Source organism: Lissotriton vulgaris, unplaced genomic scaffold (genome assembly GCF_964263255.1).
Source record: "Lissotriton vulgaris unplaced genomic scaffold, aLisVul1.2 SCAFFOLD_1856, whole genome shotgun sequence".
NCBI classification, from domain to species: Eukaryota; Metazoa; Chordata; class Amphibia; order Caudata; family Salamandridae; genus Lissotriton; species Lissotriton vulgaris.
Window position 1 is genome coordinate 53,394 of NW_028249042.1, and position 24,686 is coordinate 78,079.

General features: G+C 44.2%; 1 protein-coding gene across 1 annotated transcript in view; it reads right to left on the reverse strand.

The window, feature by feature from the left end:
- Positions 1-24,686, reverse strand: part of LOC147663730 (E3 ubiquitin-protein ligase TRIM11-like) — a gene marked incomplete at its 3' end in the record, with an annotated part of 58,074 nt that overhangs the window by 12,782 nt on the left and 20,606 nt on the right. Inside the window, exon 2 of the mRNA XM_086950243.1 lies at positions 11,332-11,427. Coding sequence (XP_086806369.1) covers positions 11,332-11,427 — 96 coding nt within the window. The remainder of the gene's footprint in view (positions 1-11,331; positions 11,428-24,686) is intronic.

A 24,686-nucleotide genomic window follows, 5' to 3' on the forward strand; every position in this document is an offset into this window, starting at 1 on the left:
AGAACCGAGTTGTATCCATCGACCTGGTGAAACCATAATCATGTGGCCAATCATAAATAGTAGGCCCAGTGTACTCCCAAGAAATAGCAGAATACCCAAATTTGCAACAATCCAAGAGGTTCAAACTGAAAGACTAATCACATTTGACAAACCTGCAGTTAATAAAAAAGGACTATGCAACAATGCCATGGAACTTGTGCCTCTTGAAACTCAAACAGTTCGTCAAGAAAACCAGTCTACAACGATGTAGCATCAGAATGTCCAGATGATAGACAAATCGGAAAAACAATCCCAACAATTGACAGTACTGCATCTGGCTATTTTATCAATTTCGATAACTTTTCTGAAGATACAAGCGAACCAGAAGAAATGCCAAAAACAAAAACATTTAAAGTCAAAGCAACAGAACTCTCTCATCAACTCAAAGAAGCGTATCTGGATGCCTCACTAATTGAATTTTGGATTGTACTAAGCATACTCATACTCCTTCTTTGTCTAACCCCAATTCTGATTTTAGGAAGATTTATTACAATACAATGGACACAGCAAGTCAGAACATCAACTTAGTTCTGAAGCCACACAAGTCATCTCACATAGAGAAAAGAGAACTATCATCAGTGAATGTCACAGCCATTCCAATACCCGGTGGGGTAGTTTGGGACAAAACGGATTATGAAATATATGGCCCGGTCGAGCTGTTGAAATATCCACACCAATTCAAGGTTTCATTGAGTGACTTTGCAAAACCAAGTAAATTCTCTGATGATTGGGACTTTGAAAGTATAAATAATATGATGTTGGATTTAGTTTTGTCAGCAAAATTTACAGATCATGATTACTTGCAAGGTTCATCTAATTATGAACAAATGTATTGTTTTACCCATTACGCAGACCACTACTTGCATAAATCTGTTCAACCTAGAAATGTTTTTAAATATAACCAATGGGAACATTGTGCTACACCACCTAAAAGCAGTTCAAAAACATTCTATGAGAAATTCCAATACTTCTCAGGGTTTAACACAAGTGATGCTCAAACGTTTTATTACAAACTGTTATATAAAACAGGGACAAAAACCATGCTGACAAACACTAAATTGATATATTCAGAAGCATTTTATGAAAAAATGATTACATTTGGTTTTGAATTCTGGAAAAATAACATTGAAACAAAAACCATCTGGGGTAAAAAAAAATTGGCAGGTACAAGGCCTAGAAGCATTATTTTGAGCCTGCATGATCCCAGAACAAATAATATTCTTGAATGACACAATTCAACAGACTACCTGCCTTGGCCTAGCCAAGATAAAAGACTTAAACAAACCGTCAATTCCAAGACCAATACCTGATAATGCAACCACAGATATTGAGATTGACGTATCCCAAATTTTACATCAAAACAGAACACATCCTGACTGGAAAAAGTGGTTAATCTGGCCAACAGACACCAATAACTGTCAAGATAGATTCCTGAATAAAATACAGGGGTTAAAAATGACCAGACCAGACCCTAGATACTCCTAGAGACAACATCCAGGGATAGTAACAACATACAGTGTAGGGAAACTCTGCCTTGAATGGCTACAAACATCCACACTGGCAGAAATTAAGCAACACCTTACTTTACTTGAAGATGGTGCTGACTTGCGTGATTTCATAATGGGACCACGCAAACAGCGTCAGAAACGTTTCATAGCGGCAAGTGTATATGCGGCATACAACGAGGCATGGAAAGTAATGCAAATTGAAACAGCAGAAAAAATACGAGAAATTGATCGTATTAATTTGGAAAAATCACTTTCTGTTGTGGACAATGGGTTAATGACTCTGTCTTCCAGAATATATTCACTGGACAGCATTGTATCATCTGCCATCGATATAATAGACCAGGACTTGCTAATGTTACAACATGGCCAGTCCCAATTACGTTCTATTGTACAGCTAGGCTGGACGTTGCAAAATCTGCGTTCAGGCTATGTGCCATGGCGTTTAATAAACACAACGTCATTGTTTTCTATCTTTAACCTTACTGATAAACAAATCAGTTTGGCACAGAAAGGAGCAGACTATACAATTCTGAGCATTGACAAACTTGAGAGATTACCATTGACAATGTCAGAAAGACCTGTCATTGAATGGATAATACACGGAATAATCGCAATTCCGATAACAACTTTCCAATTTAAAACATGCCAAGAGTATATACCAGCAGGCCAATATGAAAAGTTGGGTAAAAATTACATTAAGTCATCATGGAAATTACCTTATACGCACACATGTTATAGTGACAAGGACAAAAATTTATTTCTTAGTGGTAAAAATTGCAAACATTCACTAAGCGGTATACTTTTGTGTCAGGGTATTAATTTACATGGGGCCTGTGAAGGGACTTCAAACAACCTTTCATGCCACCAGCACGTCACACCTGCAACACAGATAGAGCCTTTCTTTAGACAACTTTCAAACGGGAGTTACGTTCTAATAACGGACCACAGCTGTTGTGGCTTGGTGCCAGGGAAAGCGTATCTCTTAAGCGTGAGCTCCATGGTCACTTGCTGTATGCAAGCATTGTATCCAAATGGCCCTGGAGACTCAGAGGCTCCGATTTGGCCTCCGTTGAATATCTCTTCTATACAAATTGATACTTTAAGCAGAATGAAGTCTGTGCTTTTACAGACAACAGTGCCCATCACGTCATCAAAAGAGACGAATGATCTCCAAGTTGCAAGGACAACGGCAGAGATACATACACTTTTATCAACAAATTGCCCCGTACATTTCGTGGAAATGTTAAGCCAAATCCTAAATATGTCGAATGCCAGTGGTATCTCGAATGTATTTAAGACAATTTTTTCGGGACTGTTAACACCATTCGAAGCAGTCCTGGGCATCATTCCCAATTTTGTCCATTCGGTCTTTGGCGGCCTACCACTTCTTTTGGCGTCTCGTAGCAGGGATTTTATTTTTGACCCTTCTGCTCCGATATCGCAAGCCAAAACACAGACATGACTCCGACAATAATGAAAGAAACACTCCTAGCAATGCGCTATCTGGACCGCATAACTAAAGTCCTTGGATTAGCCCGGCTAAGAGATCTGAATAGGACCTGGTTTCTTTCATTCAGACCTATATGGCAGACCTGCATCTTACCTGTGCTTCGATGTATGCTATGCGGAGAAGAATGCGTGTTAGACACCTGTCTTGCACTACAATCAGCAGTACCAATGGATATCGATACTTGGCTAAGTCCAGTAACGGCTCATGCATCGTGTTGTCCCCAGTGGTTACCAAACCTGATGACGGCATTCGTTGAGACTCCTGCGCTACGATTAGGTGGGGGCAGTGAAGTAAGAGATGAAAGCAACATCACCCAGGTACGACCCTCTGTGAGCATTGCTGATCCTGAGATCGATGATAGCAATCATTCTCACAACTGCCAGATTACAGCATTATCGAACTTGGTCGAACTGTCACCTGAATATGTAGACCAGTTTTTTGCGAGCCTGTCTGAAATGATGTTCTCCCCTGAACAGAAAGAATAACTTTTGGAATAACAATCCGGCACACAGCGTTCCCATGAACTCTGAATTCGGCCTTCAGCTTTGATAAACAAGAGCTACTGAAAAACGTTTGGAACAATTTTTTCCCCCTTGATCGTGAAATTATTTTTTCCAAATTCCAAAATATTTACCTTTTTTTTCTGGCACAAATACTTTGCTTAAAGTAGAACTATTCATAAAGAACAGAGCTTCTATTTTTAGTTTATCTAGAGACAAAATATTACCTCAGCCTCTAGCAGATTTTACAGCAACTGTATTTCTATGTGATGAAATAGTCTCGCCCTTCTTTTCTGTATTAAGAGACATTTCATGTGTAATTTTTTCGCAAGCTCGTTCGGTTAAATATATATATGCAATTTTTCTGAATGATTATTACTGCTTGAAAACGTACAGTACCTATTTCATGTATTTCATATACACCATTTCAAATGCAAAAAGAAAAAACATTTTTTTTTTGAGGTGGGTTGGAATACACATACATTGTTATTGCTTAAGTTTTTAGTAATTGATGGACATAAAACCGTGGAGGGGGTGATGTGTTTTATCTAGAAACCCGATCAATATTATGACCGTATGCCCCTATACGGCTATAATTAATACATATCCCTATAATGGCATAATAATCAGAAGCCATATTTTCATTATTCGCCTCTGCAGTCCGTGACACAGCAGAAGCTACTTCCTCAGATTCCTAGAGAGCACACCGAGTTCTTACGACACACCAAACCACCAGCAACCTGGGAAAGCCCCACTTGCTTTGTTTTGATTTGTAATAGAACTCCTGCGAGGGCTGTAAGAACGACCAGTTCTTGGTGACATCTTTATTGACGTCTTATGTCCAACACCTACATCAAACTCGGCACCTTTCAGGTATAAATATACCAACGTTGCCTTAAGCAAACACACGGTGGTGGTGAATACTGGAGCAGAGCAGCTGTCCCCTTGCAGAGAGCCCAGCAGACGCGAGAAGCCCACGGACGCTGCCCCTCCTCCTCTTTTGACGCGCTGAGAAAGACGCTGTCTTTTCTCCTGCCGAGAAAATCCAGCTCCAGCGTTTCCAGCCTACCCTTGCGGGTGAATGGGATATCGGGTCCTGAGAGGGAGATACCAGACCTCCTACATTCTATTCCAGAGGTACGGTGCTGACTAAATCCTTAGAGAGAATTCTTGAATCAAACTCTTGGCAAAACCAACTTAACTTAAACTGCTACTTACTTACTCCCCTTCCAAGTATTAGGCTTAGGTCAGGTACACCGGGGTAGGCGTAGTTAGAAGCACCAGTTGAGGTCGTTAGCCAATGTATATATGAATGTATATATTGTATATATTTTATTCATCTTAACAACCTTATGGCTAAGAAACCATATCAATGCTTTTACAGTATTACTTCGTGATACTCCATTTACTGTCCACACTTTACATTATTACAAGTCTTGCAATTGTGGCAATTCATTTTTCTTGCATGAGAAGGAAGACTGCTCAATAAATAATATCTTTCATTGAAAACGCCTGTCTCTCTGTTCTCTGCACCCTGGTGAAATTAAATCTGCACAACTGACTGAGTGAAATAGCGGTCTATTGTTTCACACGACTCTAGAGATTGACTCTTATTCTGAGGAGCAAAGTTGTCATGTTTATGCGGTTATCGGAAGCTGAATCCCTTCTTGTCTGAGCCAGGGAACCTGATCACTTCCTATTCAGTCAAGAAAGTTTCCAGGGACCTCTGAGCTAGCTGGCTCAAACCTAAATTAAGTCTAACATAGTCAGTAGAGACCTAGAAGACCTCAGTCCTACGTCTACACTGCTGTTTATGTTATTCCAATGCGCAGGGCCTATAGGGAAAATAGGAACTACACTACAGGACAACTGACATTGAAAAAGGCAGAGTGCCGAAACACGTCTGTCAGTGCGTTGGGGTCTGTGCACTGAATAAACAACTTGTAACAAGGACCTGTGAGTGCTCTCCTACTTACGCTGCGGAAACTGCTGAGCGTGTGGATATATATATATAAAAACGAAAGTATGTCTGTTTGTCCTTTATGCATTACTACACTATTCATCCGATCACCATGAAACTTTGGGAAGTTGTTGAGTACACTCCCGCGAAGGTTTCTGGCAAAAAAATAAATAAATAAAATAAAAATGTGTTAAATATCGCCCCCCCCCACCCCAACAGGGCCCTCATAATCTTTCCAATACTGAAGGTTTACAGTTTCCGGTGCGACTCGCTTTTGCAATGACCATCAACAAAGCACAAGGACAATCGCTGCAAGTGTGTGGACTAGATTTGGAGAATCCGTGCTTCTCACATGGACAACTGTATGTGGCCAGCTCACGCGTCGGAAAACCTTCTGATTTATTCGTGTACGCACCATACGGAAAACCAAAAAAGACCGTGTATCCACAAGCACTCAAATAAATAAACAGAATTAAAACAACACTTTAAAACGTTTTCCATATTAAAAAGAATGTTTCAATAAAAATGACACAATGTAAATTGAATGTTATCATAACAAGTTTCCTTAAATTTCATTTCTTCTGAGATCGCAGCAACGCGCGACGGGTAAGCTAGTATATATATATAAAACATACCGGCAGTCGCCAGTAGGTAGTTATAGTATGGACCTATTTTCCTTCTTTTTTAACTTGCCTGTAACTTTGGTGTCATATGACCACTCTTCCTGAAATTTTCCAAAAAAGTGTCAGAGTATTTCTATGTATCATTGAAAGTTTGGCGGGTGATCAGTGCAGTGGGGACTGAGAAAATGGGGCACGAAAAAAGGGTGCATTTGTAATGTTAATTCCCATAGAAACACAACTGCTTGACAGAATAACACCAAATTCGGCAGAAAGGTAGATGTTGTGCTTTTTGGTGTGAATCGGTTCAGTAGTTTTTCTGAAATTTAAGAAGAAATAGATAGATATATCTCTGGTCGCAAAGCCTTTGCGAAAAAAGACGAGCATGTGTAGGGAAATGCATCGCTCTGACTGGCTGCCAACACTTTAATAAGGAAGTGTTGGCAGCCATCTTGGTACTCGGCTTCACAGAGTCCCCTCCCTAAAAAAAGTGAAAATAAAGAAAATGGTCTTTGGGTCCCCCTGGGACAATGCCTCAGTATAAAAGCATTTAAAAAAAGAAATTTGCTGTGAAATCATGATATTCTCAATTCCGCAGTAAAATTATTTTTTAAAGCAAAGGGGGGTGGCAGATGCTAATAGAAGGGGGCACACGGGGGCCCCCTCCTAGCACTTTTCAAAGTCGTGGAGACCGCCACCTCCCCAGGGCTATTTTCATTATGAATGCAGGCGACCCCACTGGACTTGCCCGCAGGCCCGGGGACCATCTGTATTTTTAAATATGTGGGAGGGGGCTCGTGAACCCCCCATGCCCAGGAAACCACCCTGGAGCTACATTGAACAATATGGGGGGCCTCGCAGACCCCCTTCTTCCCCAGGGACTGCCACCACCCAGGGCTAATTTAAACAATATGGGGGGCCTCACGGACCCCCCTATCCTGGGGACGGCTACCTCCCTGGGGCTAATTTTCATAGTATTGGGGGACCACATGGACCCTCCCTGCCTCATGGACCGCCACCTCCTTGGGGCACACTATTTTAATAATTAATGTGGAGGAGGCTGTAGGGCCTTCCCCTCTGCCCTGGGGACCGGCACTGCCCATTGTGGACCCCTGCCCCGGGGATAACCACCTATCTGGGCAAATGCGAACAAAGAAGGGGGCCGAGAGAAAGGGCCCGAGAGGCAACGAAGCCTGGATTGTTTGGCAGCCTCTTAGGCACCCCAAACTGATCTCTACTGATGAAGGATACTATCCTGAAAGACGAGCCATGTCTCGTGTCTAGAGATACCTTGTACCAAGCACCTGCTTGCACCAACCTTGGTGTAATACTTACGAACTTTGTCCTGAATCGTATGAACTGCATATACCAGAATGCAAAGGGGCGACCCGGCTGAGAGGTCAGGAGTGTGCTCCCTCCCTGTTTCCTGTTTAGGGCTCCCGTGAGCCTCCGTAGCTGACGAGCTATAGGCGAAGCACCTCCGCGCCCGAGAGGCAAAGAAGCCTGGATTGTTTGGCAGCCTCTTAGCCACCCCAAACTGATCTCTACTGATGAAGGATACTATCCTGAAACACGAGCCATGTCTTGCGTCTAGAGATACCTTGTACCAAGCACCTGCTTGCACCAACCTTGGTGTAATACTTACGAACTTTCTCCTGAATCGTATGAACTGCTTGTATCAGAATGCGAAGGGGCGACCCGGCTGAGAGGTCAGGAGTGTGCTCCCTCCCTGTTTCCTGTTTAGGGCTCCGGTGAGCCTCCGTAGCTGACGAGCTATAGGCGAAGCACCTCCGCGCCCGAGAGGCAACGAAACCTGGATTGTTTGGCAGCCTCTTAGCCACCCCAAACTGATCTCTACTAATGAAGGATACTATCCTGAAACACGAGCCATGTCTCGTGTCTAGAGATACCTTGTACCAAGCACCTGCTTGCACCAACCTTGGTGTAATACGAACTTTGTCCTGAATCGTATGAACTGCATGTACCAGAATGCAAAGGGGCGACCCGGCTGAGAGGTCAGGAGTGTGCTCCCTTCCTGTTTCCTGTTTAGGGCTCCCGTGAGCCTCCGTAGCTGACGAGCTATAGGCGAAGCACCTCCGCGCCTGAGAGGCAACGAAGCCTGGATTGTTTGGCAGCCTCTTAGCCACCCCAAACTGATCTCTACTGATGAAGGATACTATCCTGAAACACGAGCCATGTCTCGTGTCTATAGATACCTTGTTCCAAGCACCTGCTTGCACCAACCTTGGTGTAATACTTACGAACTTTGTCCTGAATCGTATGCACTGCATGTACCAGAATGCGAAGGGGCGACTTGGCTGAGAGGTCAGGAGTGTGCTCCCTCCCTGTTTCCTGTTTAGGGCTCCCGTGAGCCTCCGTAGCTGACGAGCTATAGGCGAAGCACCTCCGCGCCCGAGAGGCAACAAAGCCTGGATTGTTTGGCAGACTCTTAGCCACCCCAAACTGATCTCTACTGATGAAGGATACTATCCTGAAACACGAGCCATGTCTCGTGTCTATAGATACCTTGTTCCAAGCACCTGCTTGCACCAACCTTGGTGTAATACTTACGAACTTTGTCCTGAATCGTATGAACTGCATGTACCAGAATGCGAAGGGGCGACTCGGCTGAGAGGTCAGGAGTGTGCTCCCTCCCTGTTTCCTGTTTAGGGCTCCCATGAGCCTCCGTAGCTGACAAGCTATAGGCGAAGCACCTCCGCGCCCGAGAGGCAACAAAGCTTGGATTGTTTGGCAGCCTCTTAGCCACCCCAAACTGATCTCTACTGATGAAGGATACTATCCTGAAACACGAGCCATGTCTCATGTCTAGAGATACCTTGTACCAAGCACCTGCTTGCACCAACCTTGGTGTAATACTTACGAACTTTGTCCTGAATCGTATGAACTGCATGTACCAGAATGCGAAGGGGCGACCCGGCTGAGAGAACAAGAGTGTGCTCCCTCCCTGTTTCCTGGTTAGGGCTCCAGTGAGCCCCCGTAGCTGACGAGCTATAGGCGAAGCACCTCCGCGCCCGAGAGGCAACGAAGCCTGGATTGTTTGGCAGCCTCTTAGCCACCCCAAACTGATCTCTACTGATGAAGGATACTATCCTGAAACACGAGCCATGTCTCGTGTCTAGAGATACCTTGTTCCAAGCACCTGCTTGCACCAACGTTGGTGTAATACTTACGAACTTTGTCCTGAATCATATGAACTGCATGTACCAGAATGCAAAGGGGCGACCCGGCTGAGAGGTCAGGAGTGTGCTCCCTCCCTGTTTCCTGTTTAGGTCTCCCGTGAGCCTCCGTAGCTGACGAGCTATAGGCGAAGCACTTCCACGCCCGAGAGGCAACGAAGCCTGGATTGTTTGGCAGCCTCTTAGCCACCCCAAACTGATCTCTACTGATGAAGGATACTATCCTGAAACACGAGCCATGTCTCGTGTCTAGAGAAACCTTGTACCAAGCACCTGCTTGCACCAACCTTGGGGTAATACTTACGATCTTTGTCCTGAATCGTATGAACTGCATGTACCAGAATGCGAAGGGGCGACCCGGCTGAGAGGTCAGGAGTATGCTCCCTTTCTGTTTCCAAAGAAGGGGGCCATGTGGCCTCGATCCTAGAGCCCTAAATAGCCCTGGGGACCGCCACACCCCCAATGCCGAATCCAGCAATGTCCTGGGGTGCCCACCCCAGGACATTGCAGTTTGCTATGGCATGGCCCTGCTACCGCCATACTATAACAAACAAGAGGTCTGCTTTGAACAAACGAGATCATCTTACTCATGCTCGTTCGACGTGGAGCACTTTGCTTTTCCACACAGGGAGCTGCATATCAGCAGCTCCCTGTGCGTTAAGCAATGCGGCTCCCGCAGGAGGCGGGGAGCCAGCAGGGACTGTGGGGGCCTTCCGGCACCCCTGTGTTCTCCAATGAAAAGGCCAGGTCCTGGGGTTTGGGGAACCCGGAGCTGAAGTTGGCCAGGGGAAAGGGGCAGCAAGGGCCCCGGGGTATGGTGTTCCCCGGGCCCTAAATAGTCCAGGGAAGAGGATCCATGCAGCCCCCTTCCTGATAAAATAGAAAAAATTAATTTATAAAAAATACCAGCAATTCGCTAGAGGCCCCCCTCCTTTCTCCAGCACTCTGCAAATGTGCCTCCTGGTGCGCTGCAGGGTGGGAAATGAAGTCCCCTTGGCTGCTGGGAGTCCTTAGGGGAGGACAAGGATTCCTGTTGCCTCCAGTTAGCCCTACACAGTGGGATAGCTGAGAGGTGGTTGTAGACCACACCACCTTTCTCCACCACTCTGCAAACGTGCCTCTCACAGCACTGCTGGTTGGCGGATGAGGTCCCCTTGCTTCCTGAGGGCCTGGGACTAAAGTTGACGTCTTCCCCCATGCAGTAGTGCACCAGGAGGCGTGTTTGCAGAGTGGTGGACCTCCTCTCAACAATCCAGCTTTGTTTATCTTACTGGAGGAAACAGAAGGGCTAGTTGGCCCACAAGGATGCACAAGAGTCAAGGGGATTTCATCCACCAACTAGTAGTGTGCCAGGAGGCGCGTTTGGGGAGTGGTGGAGAAAGGGGGAATGGCCATTGACCACCAGACCACGCGGTATGCAAACTCATTGATAGGCATTCACATATGGAAGTACAATCCGACAACCAATAAATCCAGACTAAAGCATACATAATCCTTAAAACACACATACACACAGATGAGCAAATGTATTTGCATACTCTATGGCTGAAAATACATACACATATATGCAGACACACACAAACACTCACACATGCCCAAAAAAACACACAAAGATAAAGATGTGCAGACTTGCATGTTCTCCCACAGATAATTCTAGGACACACAAACCTAAGCATGAACATGCACACACATGTGCACACATGCACTGGTACATACAGCCAGATAATACCACATCTGTGCACACATACTCTAACACACCACGTAAGTATGTAAGTACTACTTTAAGTTTAGAAGAATATATTCTTGTTATTATTTATTTTAGGACAGGCCCATGGAGATTTCAACCCCAATATCCAACAGCAGGGACTCAGGTTAGTATATTTATCTGACAGGGACTATGACACAGTCTGTAGGGTCACTCGTCAGCCTCTGTGTGTCCACACAAGCATACAGGCTCATACATATACACACAGACAGCACTCAAAGCAGCCACTAACCCTCATGGTTTTATATTGTTCCTCGTCCTTGACTTTAGACTCCAGAATATATTCCTCCTCTTTCTTCAGACGCCGAAGCCACTCTTGAAGATTTACCTGCAGAGACGAAAGTGCAAGAAATAAGTGTAGATCCATAGAGTGCAGTCTTACTTGCAAAAAAGTGTCACTACAGTACCTGCCACACATGTCTAGACTACACACATTAATAATGTAAGTACCAGCCACACTTATCCAGATTGTAGGTACCAGCCCCAAGTATCACTGACAAGGACAGCAGCGTCACTTCTTTGGACTTGTTCTTGCAGAGAAGTACCTCACACCAGAATCCCTGCTTCAGGCAAACAAGCTTCATCACTGACACTTACTGCAACTTGATAAAGACATTGAGGAGCACTTTAAGCCTAATTGCATAGAAACATTTAGACTTTGCAATACTTTAAAGAACAAACTTTGTCCTAGTGACATTATCAAATGTTCCAGAACAGCACATAACCAAGTGGAAATATCTAAGCTAACAAGCTTTCATAACTGCAGGCCATATACCAATAATAAACAGAAAACATTTGGTGACTCAAAGCATGACAACATTTACATTATCTGTGAATTTCCGAATTGATGCTCATTAATACATATTGAGCAGTGATACAACCTAGTTTCCCCTTTCAACCTGGTTCGCACCCTCCTTCATTCACATTTGGACGACCTCATCCCTAAAATTAAACACTTCTAACACATACATCACAAACTGAACAAGCATTGGCAAAGCCAAGAGGACTCGCAAATGCAATAGCTATTTGCTTTGCCAATGAGCATTAGCCATGTTAGCATGGCTGTTGTTCAGCATGGCTAAAAGTTAGTGGCTAAGATGAGAGTGGCGAGGAGTGTCGTAGAGGGGAAAGGGGAAGAGTGGAGTAGAGTGTTGTAGTGTAGAGTGGCAGAGAGTGTTGTGTATTGGGAGTGGCATAGAGTGGAGTTGCGTAGAGTGGCATACACTGGAGTGGCATACAGTACAGTGGACTGGTGTACAGAGTATTGGAGTAGAGTGTTGCAGAGTATAGTGGCGTAGACTGCAGTGGCACTGAGTGTATTTGCATTTAATTCAGCAACATACAGTGCAGTGTCATACAATACAGTGCCGTACATTAGAGTGGTGCATAGTAGAGTGGAATGGGACAGAGTGGCATAGAGTGCGGATGCGAAGAGTGGTGCAGAGTGGAGTGGAGCAGAGTAGAGTGGTGTAGAGTGGTGTAGAGTGGTGCAAAGCGGTGTGGCATAGAGTTGAGTGATGCAGAGCATAGTGGTGCAGAGTAAAGTCGAGCGGTATAGAGTGCAGTGGTGTAGAATGCAGAGTAGAATGAAATGGCATAGATTGCAGTGGCATAGAGGGGTGCGGAGTAGAGTATAGTGACAGAGTGCAGTGGCGTAGAGTGCAGAGGCGTAGAGTGCAGTGTTGCAGAGTAGAGTGTCAGAGGGAAGTGTTGTAGAGTGAAGTAGAGTGGGGCAGAGAGCAGTGGCATATGGTACAGTGAGTAAAATTCAGCGGCATAGAGTGCAGTTACATAGAAGCACAGTTGTGTAGAGTGCACTGGCATAGAGTGCAGTGGTTAAGAGTTGAATGGCGTAGAGTGCAGTGGCATAGAATGGAGTGGGAAAAAGTGGAGTAGAGTGGCGTAGAGTGCAGTGGCCTAGAGTAGATTGTTTCAGATTATAGTGAGGTGGCGTAAAGTGGAGGGGTGCAGGGAAGAGTGTAGTTGCGAAGAGAGGCATAGAGTGTAATGGCATAGAATAAAACGAAGTAGGGTGCAGTGGCTTAAAGTGCAGTGGTGCAGAGTAGGTTAGAGTGGCTCAAAGTGAATTGACATCTAGTACGGAGACAGAGTTGAGTGTTACAGCTGTAAAGTGCATTGGCGTATAGTGTATTGGAATAGAGTGCAGTGGCGCGGAGTGCAGTATTGCAGAGCAACATAGAGTACAGTGACGTAGAGTGGAGCTGTGCAGAGTAGATCGGTGGGGCACAGACTGGGTGGTGTAGAGTGCAGTGGTGTAGAGTAGAGTGGCGAAGAGTGTATTGGCATTGAGTAGAGTGGTACAGGGTAAAGTGGAGAGGCATAGCATGAAGTGGCGTAGAGTGCAGTGGCTTAGAGTGGAGAGGTGCAAAGTGCAGTGGTGTGAAGTGGTGTTAAGGTGAGTGGTGCAGAGTAGAGTGCAGTGGTGAGGAGTACAGTGGAGTGGGGTAGAATGGAGCATTCATGGTGTGGTAGTGCACTGCCATTAAAACAAACACATTTTCAATTGAAATGACCATTACATTTACACAGACATTCAGTTTTACTGTTATAACTATACAATGCACAGACGAAATGTGTGGAAATTGCATTACCTAGTGTAATGATTTGTGCAGAAATATCCAAAAACGTACTTCAACTTTATTACACATTCTGATATATTCTGAAATACACAGTTCATTTAAATGTTGTTGTGTACTAGAAAAAACTATTTCCTACTCCCAGTATCCAGCAAGGTTGTTCCATAAATGCAATCACTTAGAAGTCAAAGAAAGATAGTAATCAAGCGCCCACAAAAGACAGCGCCTGACATTTCACCTTCTTTGAATGCACAGCAAATGTGATGGGATAAGAACAAGATTTACAGACTGGTCTACATAAAAGGAGCATTCGGAAGGATAGTGTAAATAAGGTTTAGCAACAGGAAGGACAAACTGTACCTGGGGAGCCTAAAGCAAATAGAGCCAGCAAATGGAAAGCAAGAAAATGTGAGGTACAAACAACAAAGCGAATGGCAAACAACGAGTGGAATGCATTTCCAGATCAACTTTCTGAAACTCCCAAAGAAGTCTTTAGAAAACCTGGTAGGCTGTGACCGAAAAATGGACTGGGGAGGCTTAACCAGAACACTGTGATCCACACTATTAGTAACTCTACCATACCTAATTCTTTCAGACTCAGACATCATCAACTCTGCCTCCCTCCAACACAGCCACCTCAAATTCCTCAGAGATTTCAACCTCCCCCACAACTCCAACACAAAATACATGAAGGAAGTCTTCAACACATTTATCAACACACTGGAAATTAAACAATGCATAGTAACTCAACAAAGGCAACACACCAGGCCTCATTCTATCAGCATCTCCTAAAATCCTCAGCTTGACATCTATATCCTTCAACTTGAGTGACCTTTCGGTCCTCAACTGGACTGACAACCTTGCAGTCCCCTTCACCATTGCTTATACTACACCTCAGTGTCAAGTGCAGCTAAAAAGAGGAAAATATAATGTTTCACTGCATCAAAACATCCTTCTGTAAAAATATTTAAAGAAAAGAAAAGAGCCCAATGAAAACAGGAGAAGTTCAGTCGAATAAATAGCGATGTCATCCGCATATGCGGTAATTTTTAAACTTTGCCAACTGGTTTTAAAGGGTATTATTCCTGGTTGATTATCCAGAGCTTTTAAAAACGGTTCCAGTGAGAGGGCAAATAATAAAGGTGATAGGGGACACCCTTGACGTGTGCCCCTCCTGATTGAAAAATAATTTGACGTGAGACCACCATAGCTAGTATATGCAGATGGGTTGTCATAGAGTGCCCGAATCCCATGTAAAAAATTTCCACCGAACCCCATAGATCCCATTATGTCCCATAAATAGTCCCACCCCACCCGATTGAATGCCTTTTCGGCGTCAAGCATTATCATAGCAAGGGGAGTAGACTCTACCTCTGCTATGTCAAAGGCTGTTATTGCCGTGTTGACATGGGCTGATGTGTCCCTCCCCGTTACAAACCCGTGTTGTTGCGTGCTTACAATTTTGGGCATTAGTGGTGCAAGTCTTCCTGCTAAGCATTTTGCAAAAATCTTTGCGTCAGCATTAATCAAGGAGATAGGTCTATATGAACCCATCTCCTCTTTAGGTTTACCCTTTTTGTGAAAAAAAAACAATTTTCGCTTTGTTCCAGGAGTGGGGAGCGGACCCTGTTCTGCCAATATAAGTGATTACTTCTAGAAGAAAGGGTGTTAACTCGTCCAAGCAGGATCTATAAACTTCCAAAGGGATGGTATCCTCCCCAGCGGCTTTTCCTAATGGCAATGATTTTATAGCTTATTTTAGTTCTTCACTAGTTATTTCTAAAGCCAGATCTTCTGCTTCATAGATTGTTATTTTATTCGTTGGGTTTGCTTTTAAATAATTATCAATTATATTATCACTAGGCGTATTCTCCGGTGTATACAAGATTTCATAATATTTGGCGAACTGTTGTATTATATCCTCTGCCTGATTGTATCTCTTATTATCGACCCCCAAAATTTGTGAAATCGTAGACTCTGCTCTATCCTCTGCTACTTTAAATGCTAAAATTTTCCCAATTTTGTCACCACCCTCATGGAAAACTACCATCTCGAACTTAAAAAAAATGGCATTGACTTCCACTAAATCTAATTGGAAGAATAAATCTGATAAAAATGAAAATTATACCTAAATATTTATATTTATTTAGATCAATTCCTCTGGCACAGAATAGGCTTTTTTTAAAACAATTAGATAGGGTCTTTTGTAACTTTATTTGGGGATATAAGAAGGCTAGGAGGTCGCTAAAGATGTTAAAAAATCAAATCGGATCCGGCGGTCTTAATTTTCCCGACATGAAATTATATTTCTGGGCCTCTTTTGTAAGACGTATAAGATCGTTATTAGACACAGAGGACTTGCTTTTCTACCATCATTTATTATTAAAGGGAGATTCCAAACAATTTCTACTTCGTATTACAGATCCCAACTACTACAAAAGGGTTAAATTTAAGACCGCACGTGATATAGTAAAAATATGGAAGGATATACTTGTCTACTGTAAAACCACCATATTTCACTCCCAATTAACTTTATGGGACAATCCTGGACTCCCTAGTATATTTAGCGATGGGGAATCTCGAAGGTGGCAATTGAAAGGAATCACAGTACTGGGTGACTTATATAATTCACAAGGCATAATGGATTTTCGCACCTTAAAACAGCTACATGGATTGTCCGATACGCACAAGTTTAAATACATGCAAATATACGACTTCCTTGTGCGGAAGAATAGAATTAATACTTTGTCGAGCGGGGGTATTTGGGACATTTTAAACTCTAAAAAAGAGAAATCAATAATCAGCTCGGCATACAAATTCTTTATAGGTTTAAGAACTAACGATAACGAAGTATTAGCTAATAAATGGAATTTAAAATTGGGAACTAACATATCAGGAAAACAAATAAGCAAATCTTACACTAATATTCATTATCATGTAAGATCGTCCAGCTTATGATTACAGCAATATAGAACTATATACATGTTATACTATACCCCAGAAAAATTTTCTAAATGGACCTCAAATAACATCTTGGGAGAGAAAACCAAATGCCCGAAATGTGATGAATACGCGGCAGATCTTGTTCATATGTTGTTTTCATGTCCAAAACTTGGGAAATTCTGGGAAGAAGTGGGGAAAATTTTAGCTGTAAAAAATATTTTCAGTTCACCAATAACAGCCCCTATGGTAATATTAGGTCCACATTTGACAAATCAACCACACCTCGTACTGTTATCGATTTTATTTTCCTGTGCCAAATTAACTTTAGCTAGGGCCTGGATCAACCCTGACCCACCCAACGCTCTGGAATGGTGGTACTTGGTTAATGAAGTCAAAACTATGGAATATACGCTAGCAGAATTTAGGGGTGCCAGATCGCTGCAGAAATATGAGAGAATTTGGGGGAACTTAGAAATGAATTTTGCTTCTGTTTGATTATGCATTTACTTGATGAACTTGATGAACATAAATAATATTTAAATGCTTTGTAATTGTGTACCAGGTGAAAATAAAATAAAAATATTTAAAAAAAAAAAAAGAAAACCGGAGAAGTTCAAACACCCTTCAAAAACACTAACTGCACATCCTTCATCATAGAAGCTAAATCAGGTAACCATAAAACCATCATCAGTGAGGCAACCAACAGAAGCAAAGCACTCTTCAAGGCTGTCAAACATTCAACCAATCCTCCCCCAGAACCCACAGTCCCTGCATCCGTTGACAAATGCAATACCATCAAACTCTTCCTTACCAATAAGATCAACAAATCAGATCCAACACTGTAGCCACTTCCACACTCCCTAGGCTTCCTACCATCCCCCATTGCCTCACAACTTAATGGACCTTCTTCAATCCAGTCTCTCACATGAATCTCTCCTATATCCAGAACTTTTTCTAGGCCCCTCCCACGAAGAAGAGGACCTTCCTTCATCCATCATCAGGTTGCTCCAAGGAGAGACACGTAAACCCTTCTACCGCATTGCCAACATCTCCCTCAGCCAAGGAACACTCTTAGAAACTCTTAAGTGAAGTCAGATCTTTCCACTGATAAAGACACCACTTCTGGGCCCAACCGACCTCAACCAGCTTATGCCCTATTACCTATCTTCTACTTACGTGGATATTCATCAGGAAAGCAGTCACCACACATCAACAGCAGCACGTCAGCAAGAATAATCTTCGACAGGAAATCCAATCTGTCTTCAGGCCAGAATGTAACACTGAGTGAACCACACTCCCAGTAGTTGACAATGACCTCTTATACAGTGACAAGAATGACCCCTGACCTCCTGGTCCTGTTCCTATCCTGGATCACTCTGCAGCTTTCGACACAGACGACCATCCAGCTCTATCAACAACCTGAAAAAACCCATGGGATTTTCAGACTATCTTGGAATGGTTCACATCCTACCTCAATAACGGGCACCAGTTTATACAAATGGTTTCTCCGTCTCCTGCGGAGTACCTCATGGTTCCATCCTTTCTCTCATCATGTTTAACTTCTACATGGATATGTTGGTTCCATTATTACAAGCAGCAGCATCAAGATCTATTAATAGATAGATAATACTCAATTCTACCTAAAATATTCTCATCATATTCAAATCCTACCCCAAACTCATCCAGCCTTGAATTTCAACTAATGTAGGAATTCTTCCTGTATGCCACCAGCTCAGAAAAACACCATATTTAAGCCGCCTGGCTCTCCAATTTAAACCTCCCTATAAGCCATGCCTGACACATGTAGTGTCTGAGACAGAGAACAGACAACCAAAGAAATGATCACAGTCTGTGACAGAAAACAGACACAGAAGGAGTGCAGGCCCCACCCCAGGCAGGGTCTGTGACACAGTACAGACAGACACAGTAGGTGCCATCCCCACTAAGGGTCTGCAACAGAGAAAAGAACCAAAATGAGAGAGCGGGAACTAAACATTTACATTGTCTGTGGCTGACAACAGTCACAGGAAGAGAGCAGGTACCAGCCTCTTGCGGGGTCTGTGACAGAGAACAGACATATTTAGAGAGCGGGTACCAGACTCCTAAAAGATCTCCAACAGAGAACAGACCGGTACAGCAGCAGAACAATCAGCCTCATGAAAGGGTCTTTGACAGGGAAAACAGACAGCCAAAGTGGGCGCAAACACCAACCCAATACAATGTTTGCCACAGAGAACAGACAGCCACATCAAGAGGGCGGTTGCCAGCCTCATGCAGGGTCGGTGAGAGAGAACAGACAGCAAGCACTATACAGAGTAGAAGACATAAAACAGGCAGAGAGAGAGAGAGAGAGAGAGAGAGAGCAGACATCAAGCCCTTTCAGATTCCAGTCATGAGCTTGCCTACAGAGAGTCTGCAACAGAGCAGGTTCAAGCCCTTTACAAAGTCATAAGCAGGAATCAGATACTATCCTTATACAGGGAATGAAAAAGAAAACAAGCAACAGACTCATAAAGATGTCTGAAACAAGCAACTAACAAGTACGAGAGAGAAGACACTAGCCCCTTACAGGGTCTGCACCAGGAAACGGGCACCAACCACATACAGGGCTGCAGCTTGGAACAGGAGGGATTAGTGAGAGAGCAGGCAACACGCTGATGCAGAGTCTGCAACAAGTAACAGGCAACCAGGAGAGCAAGCACCGATGTGTATGGCAGGATGGCAGCAGTCAGATTGAGACCATGAATAATTGAGTTGAACATTTTGGTGGAGTGTCCATGTGACAAAGTGCTTCTGTTTACTATCCTGGCAACATAATATATTTTTGTACAAGAAACCTGGACCACGAGTCCCTTGACAAGTGCTTTTGCATCTGGCATGTTGCTCCCCAGCAGAGTACAAGGTTAAGGTCCACCCAGAGTAGTCCTGCTTTTAACGCAGGTGGATTCCACTCACATGTAATCAATGAGGAACAACCCACTGCCTGAAAATGGTTTAAAGAAAAGCTATACATCAAGGATAAAACAAAGGAACAGCAAAATCACATCCCCCAAGAGCAAGAATACAGTGTGCTAACAGCCAAGAGGCAACAGTTGCTCTCGTCTTCATCGGGGAGCTCCCCAGGATCCGTAGACATCTAAAATCGTTAGAGCACTTCGATCGGCCCAGTCCAAGATATCGGAGACTTTCCATCTTTGCCATGGTTTGTTCGCCACCCCATTCTCGTTTGGACATTCATTGGCTTTGTCGCATAGACCTTCAGACCCCTGCTACTAGTTGATGCCCTGTATGCCCCATGCCGACAAATTTCACACCTTGGGGCCTCCCTCATCCGATACCCTATTTTGGATTCCTAGGTTATCCGGTCAGTTCAGGCGAAACTGATACTACTTTAGGTTTCCGAGGGGCCCGCATAGAAGAACTATATAGCATTTTGGGTCTCCATCTATGTATAACATTGTTAAAGATCTTCAGAGGGAGACCAATGGGTTTTAATGCAGTGGACCCCTGAAGTACCGGGTTTTAAGAACCCGGCGGTGCCAGGGGACTACACCCGAAGACTTCGAGTCCTTCCTGTTTCAGACCACAGAAACACAGAGTCTTCTTGGTGAAGTCAAAGATCGAATTTATTGGCTGCAGCCAGTAACAGGTATCCTAGAAGTACAACAGCATGTATGTTCTCTGGAGACTGCTCAAAGTTACAAAGCCAGTCTTCTTCTTTTATACGAAACAATAAGCTTCAGGCAAACATTCCTTATTTTACAGTTGACCATACACATATTTTCACTACAAAGAAAAAGCAGAGTCATGATGACAAGTACATATTTCAGTTCGTCCAACCCATAATTGATTACCCGGCAAGGCCCAGTATTTTCATCAGATATCGACGGACCCCCAATAAAATCGGGCACCTCCTCCTCGTAAAGCAAGTCATAAAGCAAGAAACAGAGACAGGTGTGAGTAAGATTAGGCATGGTGTGTGTGAAGAAAGGTTTATGATATGTTGTGCCTTGATGCTAATCTCGCTCGGCCACTGGGAAAGGACCTGGCCGAACAGGTTTGGCTTCGGGCAGCGGAGTCAGCTTGCCCAGGTCACAGAGGAGTCAGCAAAGGTGTACGTGTCCTTCGGACTCGTATTTGGCTTAGTCACTTGGCTATGTGAGGGCAATCACAAAATGGATGCCGTCCACAAAATGGAACCCGAGGGTTCATGACGGAAATGCCGATTTCAGGGTGATCCCAACACTCGATCGTAACGAAAATGCTCATGTATAGAATTTAACTCATTACCGGTCTACGGATACCAAAATTGTCGTGATACGATGATGTATACCACACGGGTCCAGAATCTTCGGCACCACAGACCCTCCTTTTGCCCTTACATAGGCAATCAACCTATACTCATGCTAATCTGAGTCCAGGTCTATATTCATGAAGTCATTGAGCTGTTGCTGTAGCATCATCCTATTACTTAGTTCGTTCCTGGATACAGGTTTCCTTACACACGACGTAGCACAAAGGCTACATACTGCAGGAGCACACTGTATACACAGACAGAACAAGAAAAGAATGGCTAAGATCATTCCAATGACTATCAGAATCTTCCATCCCCAGGCGGATATCAGGTCCCAGAACCACCCCACCAGTGACCAATCTCCTTTATCCACGTGAATAGAATCAGAGATCCTGTGCAGTTTGGAGATGGCCTGGTATACTGTCAGGGCGTTGTCTGGGATGAAAATGCAGCAACTCGATTGGATCACTTTACATACCCCACCACGGTCTGCAAGTATGACGTCTAATGCGACCCTGTTCTGAAGAGTCAGAAGGCGATCCGACTGGAGCTCAGCAGTCAAGTTACTAAGGGCACCGGCAGTCTCAATTATTGTGGACTCAACCACCCTCGTCAACTGGCGAATGTTCCTGCTGTTCACCATAGGCCCCCAGAACGGCAGAAAACCTCTTACGAAGTCCCCAAATTCTTGTCCCGCGGTGTCAACTTTACTCATGACACCTCTAACTATCCTTGCCTTATGGTAATCTGCCGCTGCCGTATAGGTGGGAGGCAACAGGAACGAGACGAAACATGTGCCCGAGAAGTCTGGGGGCAACCATGTGTATGCTCTATCGTGGCAGATGAAGTAGGTACCCTTAGCTGCTGAGAATGATGGGGAGGTCTGAGACGAAAATACGTACGTTTCAGTACAGACACTCTTCCCTAACTGAGCTCTGGGGTTCTTGCCATTACCCTGCAGACATAGGTGACCCTGATGGGGTACAATCCATATTGGGGAGGATCTCTTCGCTCGCTTGGTTTCACTCAAGGTAACTATATACTCTGTTACGTTCCATCTACTGTAAGCCTGCAACTCATCTCGGGGAATCGTTCTATACGAGTCAATACCTCTTCTCATATTTGTTACTCCCATCACTAACGCCTTGTTGCTCGAGTTACCTCTCGTGGAACGTGGGGGGTGTGGTTCGATGGCAAATAGGAACATAGTCTGAAACGCCCACAAAGAACCATAGTAGCTGAATGGCAAGACAAAATATGGGATATCCTTATCTGTCGTATGTGGCATAAGACCACACACCCAACAATTAGTCGTGTTCATTACTAGTTGGTGCAAAAGCTGAACGAATGAATTATTGACAAACTCCAATCTTCTGGCAGACTCGTGTTCAGGCAGAGGGTGAAAAGAGTGTGAGGAAACGGGAGAAGGAGGTGTTGGTTGTGTAGTAGGTGCAAATGTCACTTGAAAAGTGAATAGGACATATCCTATAAGAAACATCATTGCGCTAATCAACGTAAAAATGCATAACATCAAAAATCGTGTTCTTGTCATTAACATGCACATTCTGACTTTAAAGTTCATTTGTTCGGCAGATCTCTCCATCTTGAAAAACTCCATCTTCTCTAAGTTGCTGCCCGCGGTGGTAGGGTGTTCTATGCTAAGGAATGCTTCTGTCAGTCCAGGGCAACTCCCTTAGACCAACCAGAACTGTTGACCTAACGTCTTCGGCTGCACCCCAAAGACTTGGGCAAACGCGACCCTAGCAGCAGAACCGGATGGCCTTTCGAAAAACAAAAATAAGCAAGCTTCCCAGAGGAGAGAGAGCAGCACTTTCAAAAATAGTCAAAAAGCAAAATTATTTTTTTATTTGTCCATAGTCATAGTTCTCGGCCTCAAATTGTAACGTGTTCTTCCAGGAATTGTCTGTTTTTCGAACAACAGTTCAGGTTCTGAGATGTTCAATCGCATTGACGGTGGCACAGATCCTTGCAGAATGTCGTCACTCTTGCGTACAGAGCTTGTTCCTTTTACCTGTGCATCACTAAAGAGCAGTAAGCGAGGCAAAGTTTCAGTCTCAGAATCAGCAATCCCCTCCTGGACCCACCGGTCGTGAGGCAGAGGTAAAGGGACCCTTTTGCAATGGGTCCCGTGGATCCAGTGTTTCTTTCCTTCCACTCGAACAGCTGATCTCATGGACGGAAGTACTAGGTGGGGACGGGTCCAGCGGGGCTCATCATTCTTTGTCCGCTGGAAATTCCTTATGAGCACATAGGTTCCTGGATCGATAGGGTGTCCTGGAGCTTCAGTAGCTTGAGGTAGAGTATCATGTACCTGTTGGTGCAAAACACGCAATTTAGCCGTCAATTCGTACAAATAATCAAGCAGTACGGGGTGTTCTACCTCGCTAAATTTAATTGGCCTTGGCACTCCCCATATGTTGGCTGGACGGCCGAACACTATTTCGTATGGACTAAGTCCCACTCTCGAGTGCACAGTCATTCTCGTTGAGAGGAGTGCCAAGGGCAGAGCGTCAGGCCATTGAAGACCAGTGCTCGCTTGGATTTTGGCCAACTTAAGCTTCAGAGTGCCATTATAGCATTCTACTAATCCAGCTGATTGGGGTTGATTTGCAGCGTGAAATTTTTGCTGAATGCCTAGCCCTTCACATACTTTCTTCATCACTCGACCCACAAATTCACTCCCATTATCACTCCATACCATTCTTGGCATTCCGAATCTAGGGAAGAATTCCTTGACAAGGGCTTTAGCTGTCGATAAGGCAGTGTTGTCTTTCAGGGGGTATGCTTCTATCCATCTTGAAAAGGCACAAACAACAACGAGTACGTATTTCAGATTGTTGCACCTCTCCATGTGGATGAAATATAGCTGCAAAACCTCGAACGGATACGTTGGAGGAGCAAAATGACCAGCTGGAGTTGGGGTTCCCCTACCAGGATTGTATTTCAGACACACCATACAGTTCTTGACTATATTCTCTGCATACTTAGGGATTCTAGTGTTCTGTCATACTGGAGCTAGTAACTTGCAAATCCCTTTCACACTGATGTGAGCCATACCATGCGCCATTGTAACCACTGCAGGCACATACGCATCGGGTAACAACCATCGCTGGTGTTCTGACAATTCGACCCAACAACCATTCGCATCCAATTTCCCCTTACTTTCTCTCCATTCATTCAACTCTTTCTCTGTAGCTTCAGCTTGAATGGATTTCACACTTTCAATCGTATCTTCACACATTCCTCTATCCGGAACCCATCTCGCCGGACCTGCAACATACATTCGACTCATCACATTCCTTGCAGTTTCTTTTGCGACTTCATCTGCAAACGCATTTCCGCTGCCAACATCATCTGTGATCTTTTTGTGTGCACTGCATTTCACAATCGCAACTTGTAACGGCAAGGTCAGTGACTCAAGGAGCTCATTCACCAACTGTCCATGCAGGATCTTAGTACCATGCGAGGTCAGGAACCCGCGCTCACGCCACAAACGTCCAAAGCTATGAGCCACACCAAATGCATACTGACTGTCAGTGTACACATTCACTCGTTTTCCTTTCGCCAGCACGCACGCTCTCGTAAGTGCAATCAACTCTGCAGCTTGCGCTGAGTTATGTGGGATGCGTGCAGCTTCAACAACAGTATGCAAAGTCGTAACAGCATATGCCGCGGTCTTATCACCATTCGGCAACTTGAAACACGAACCATCAACCCACAAAGTACCATCAC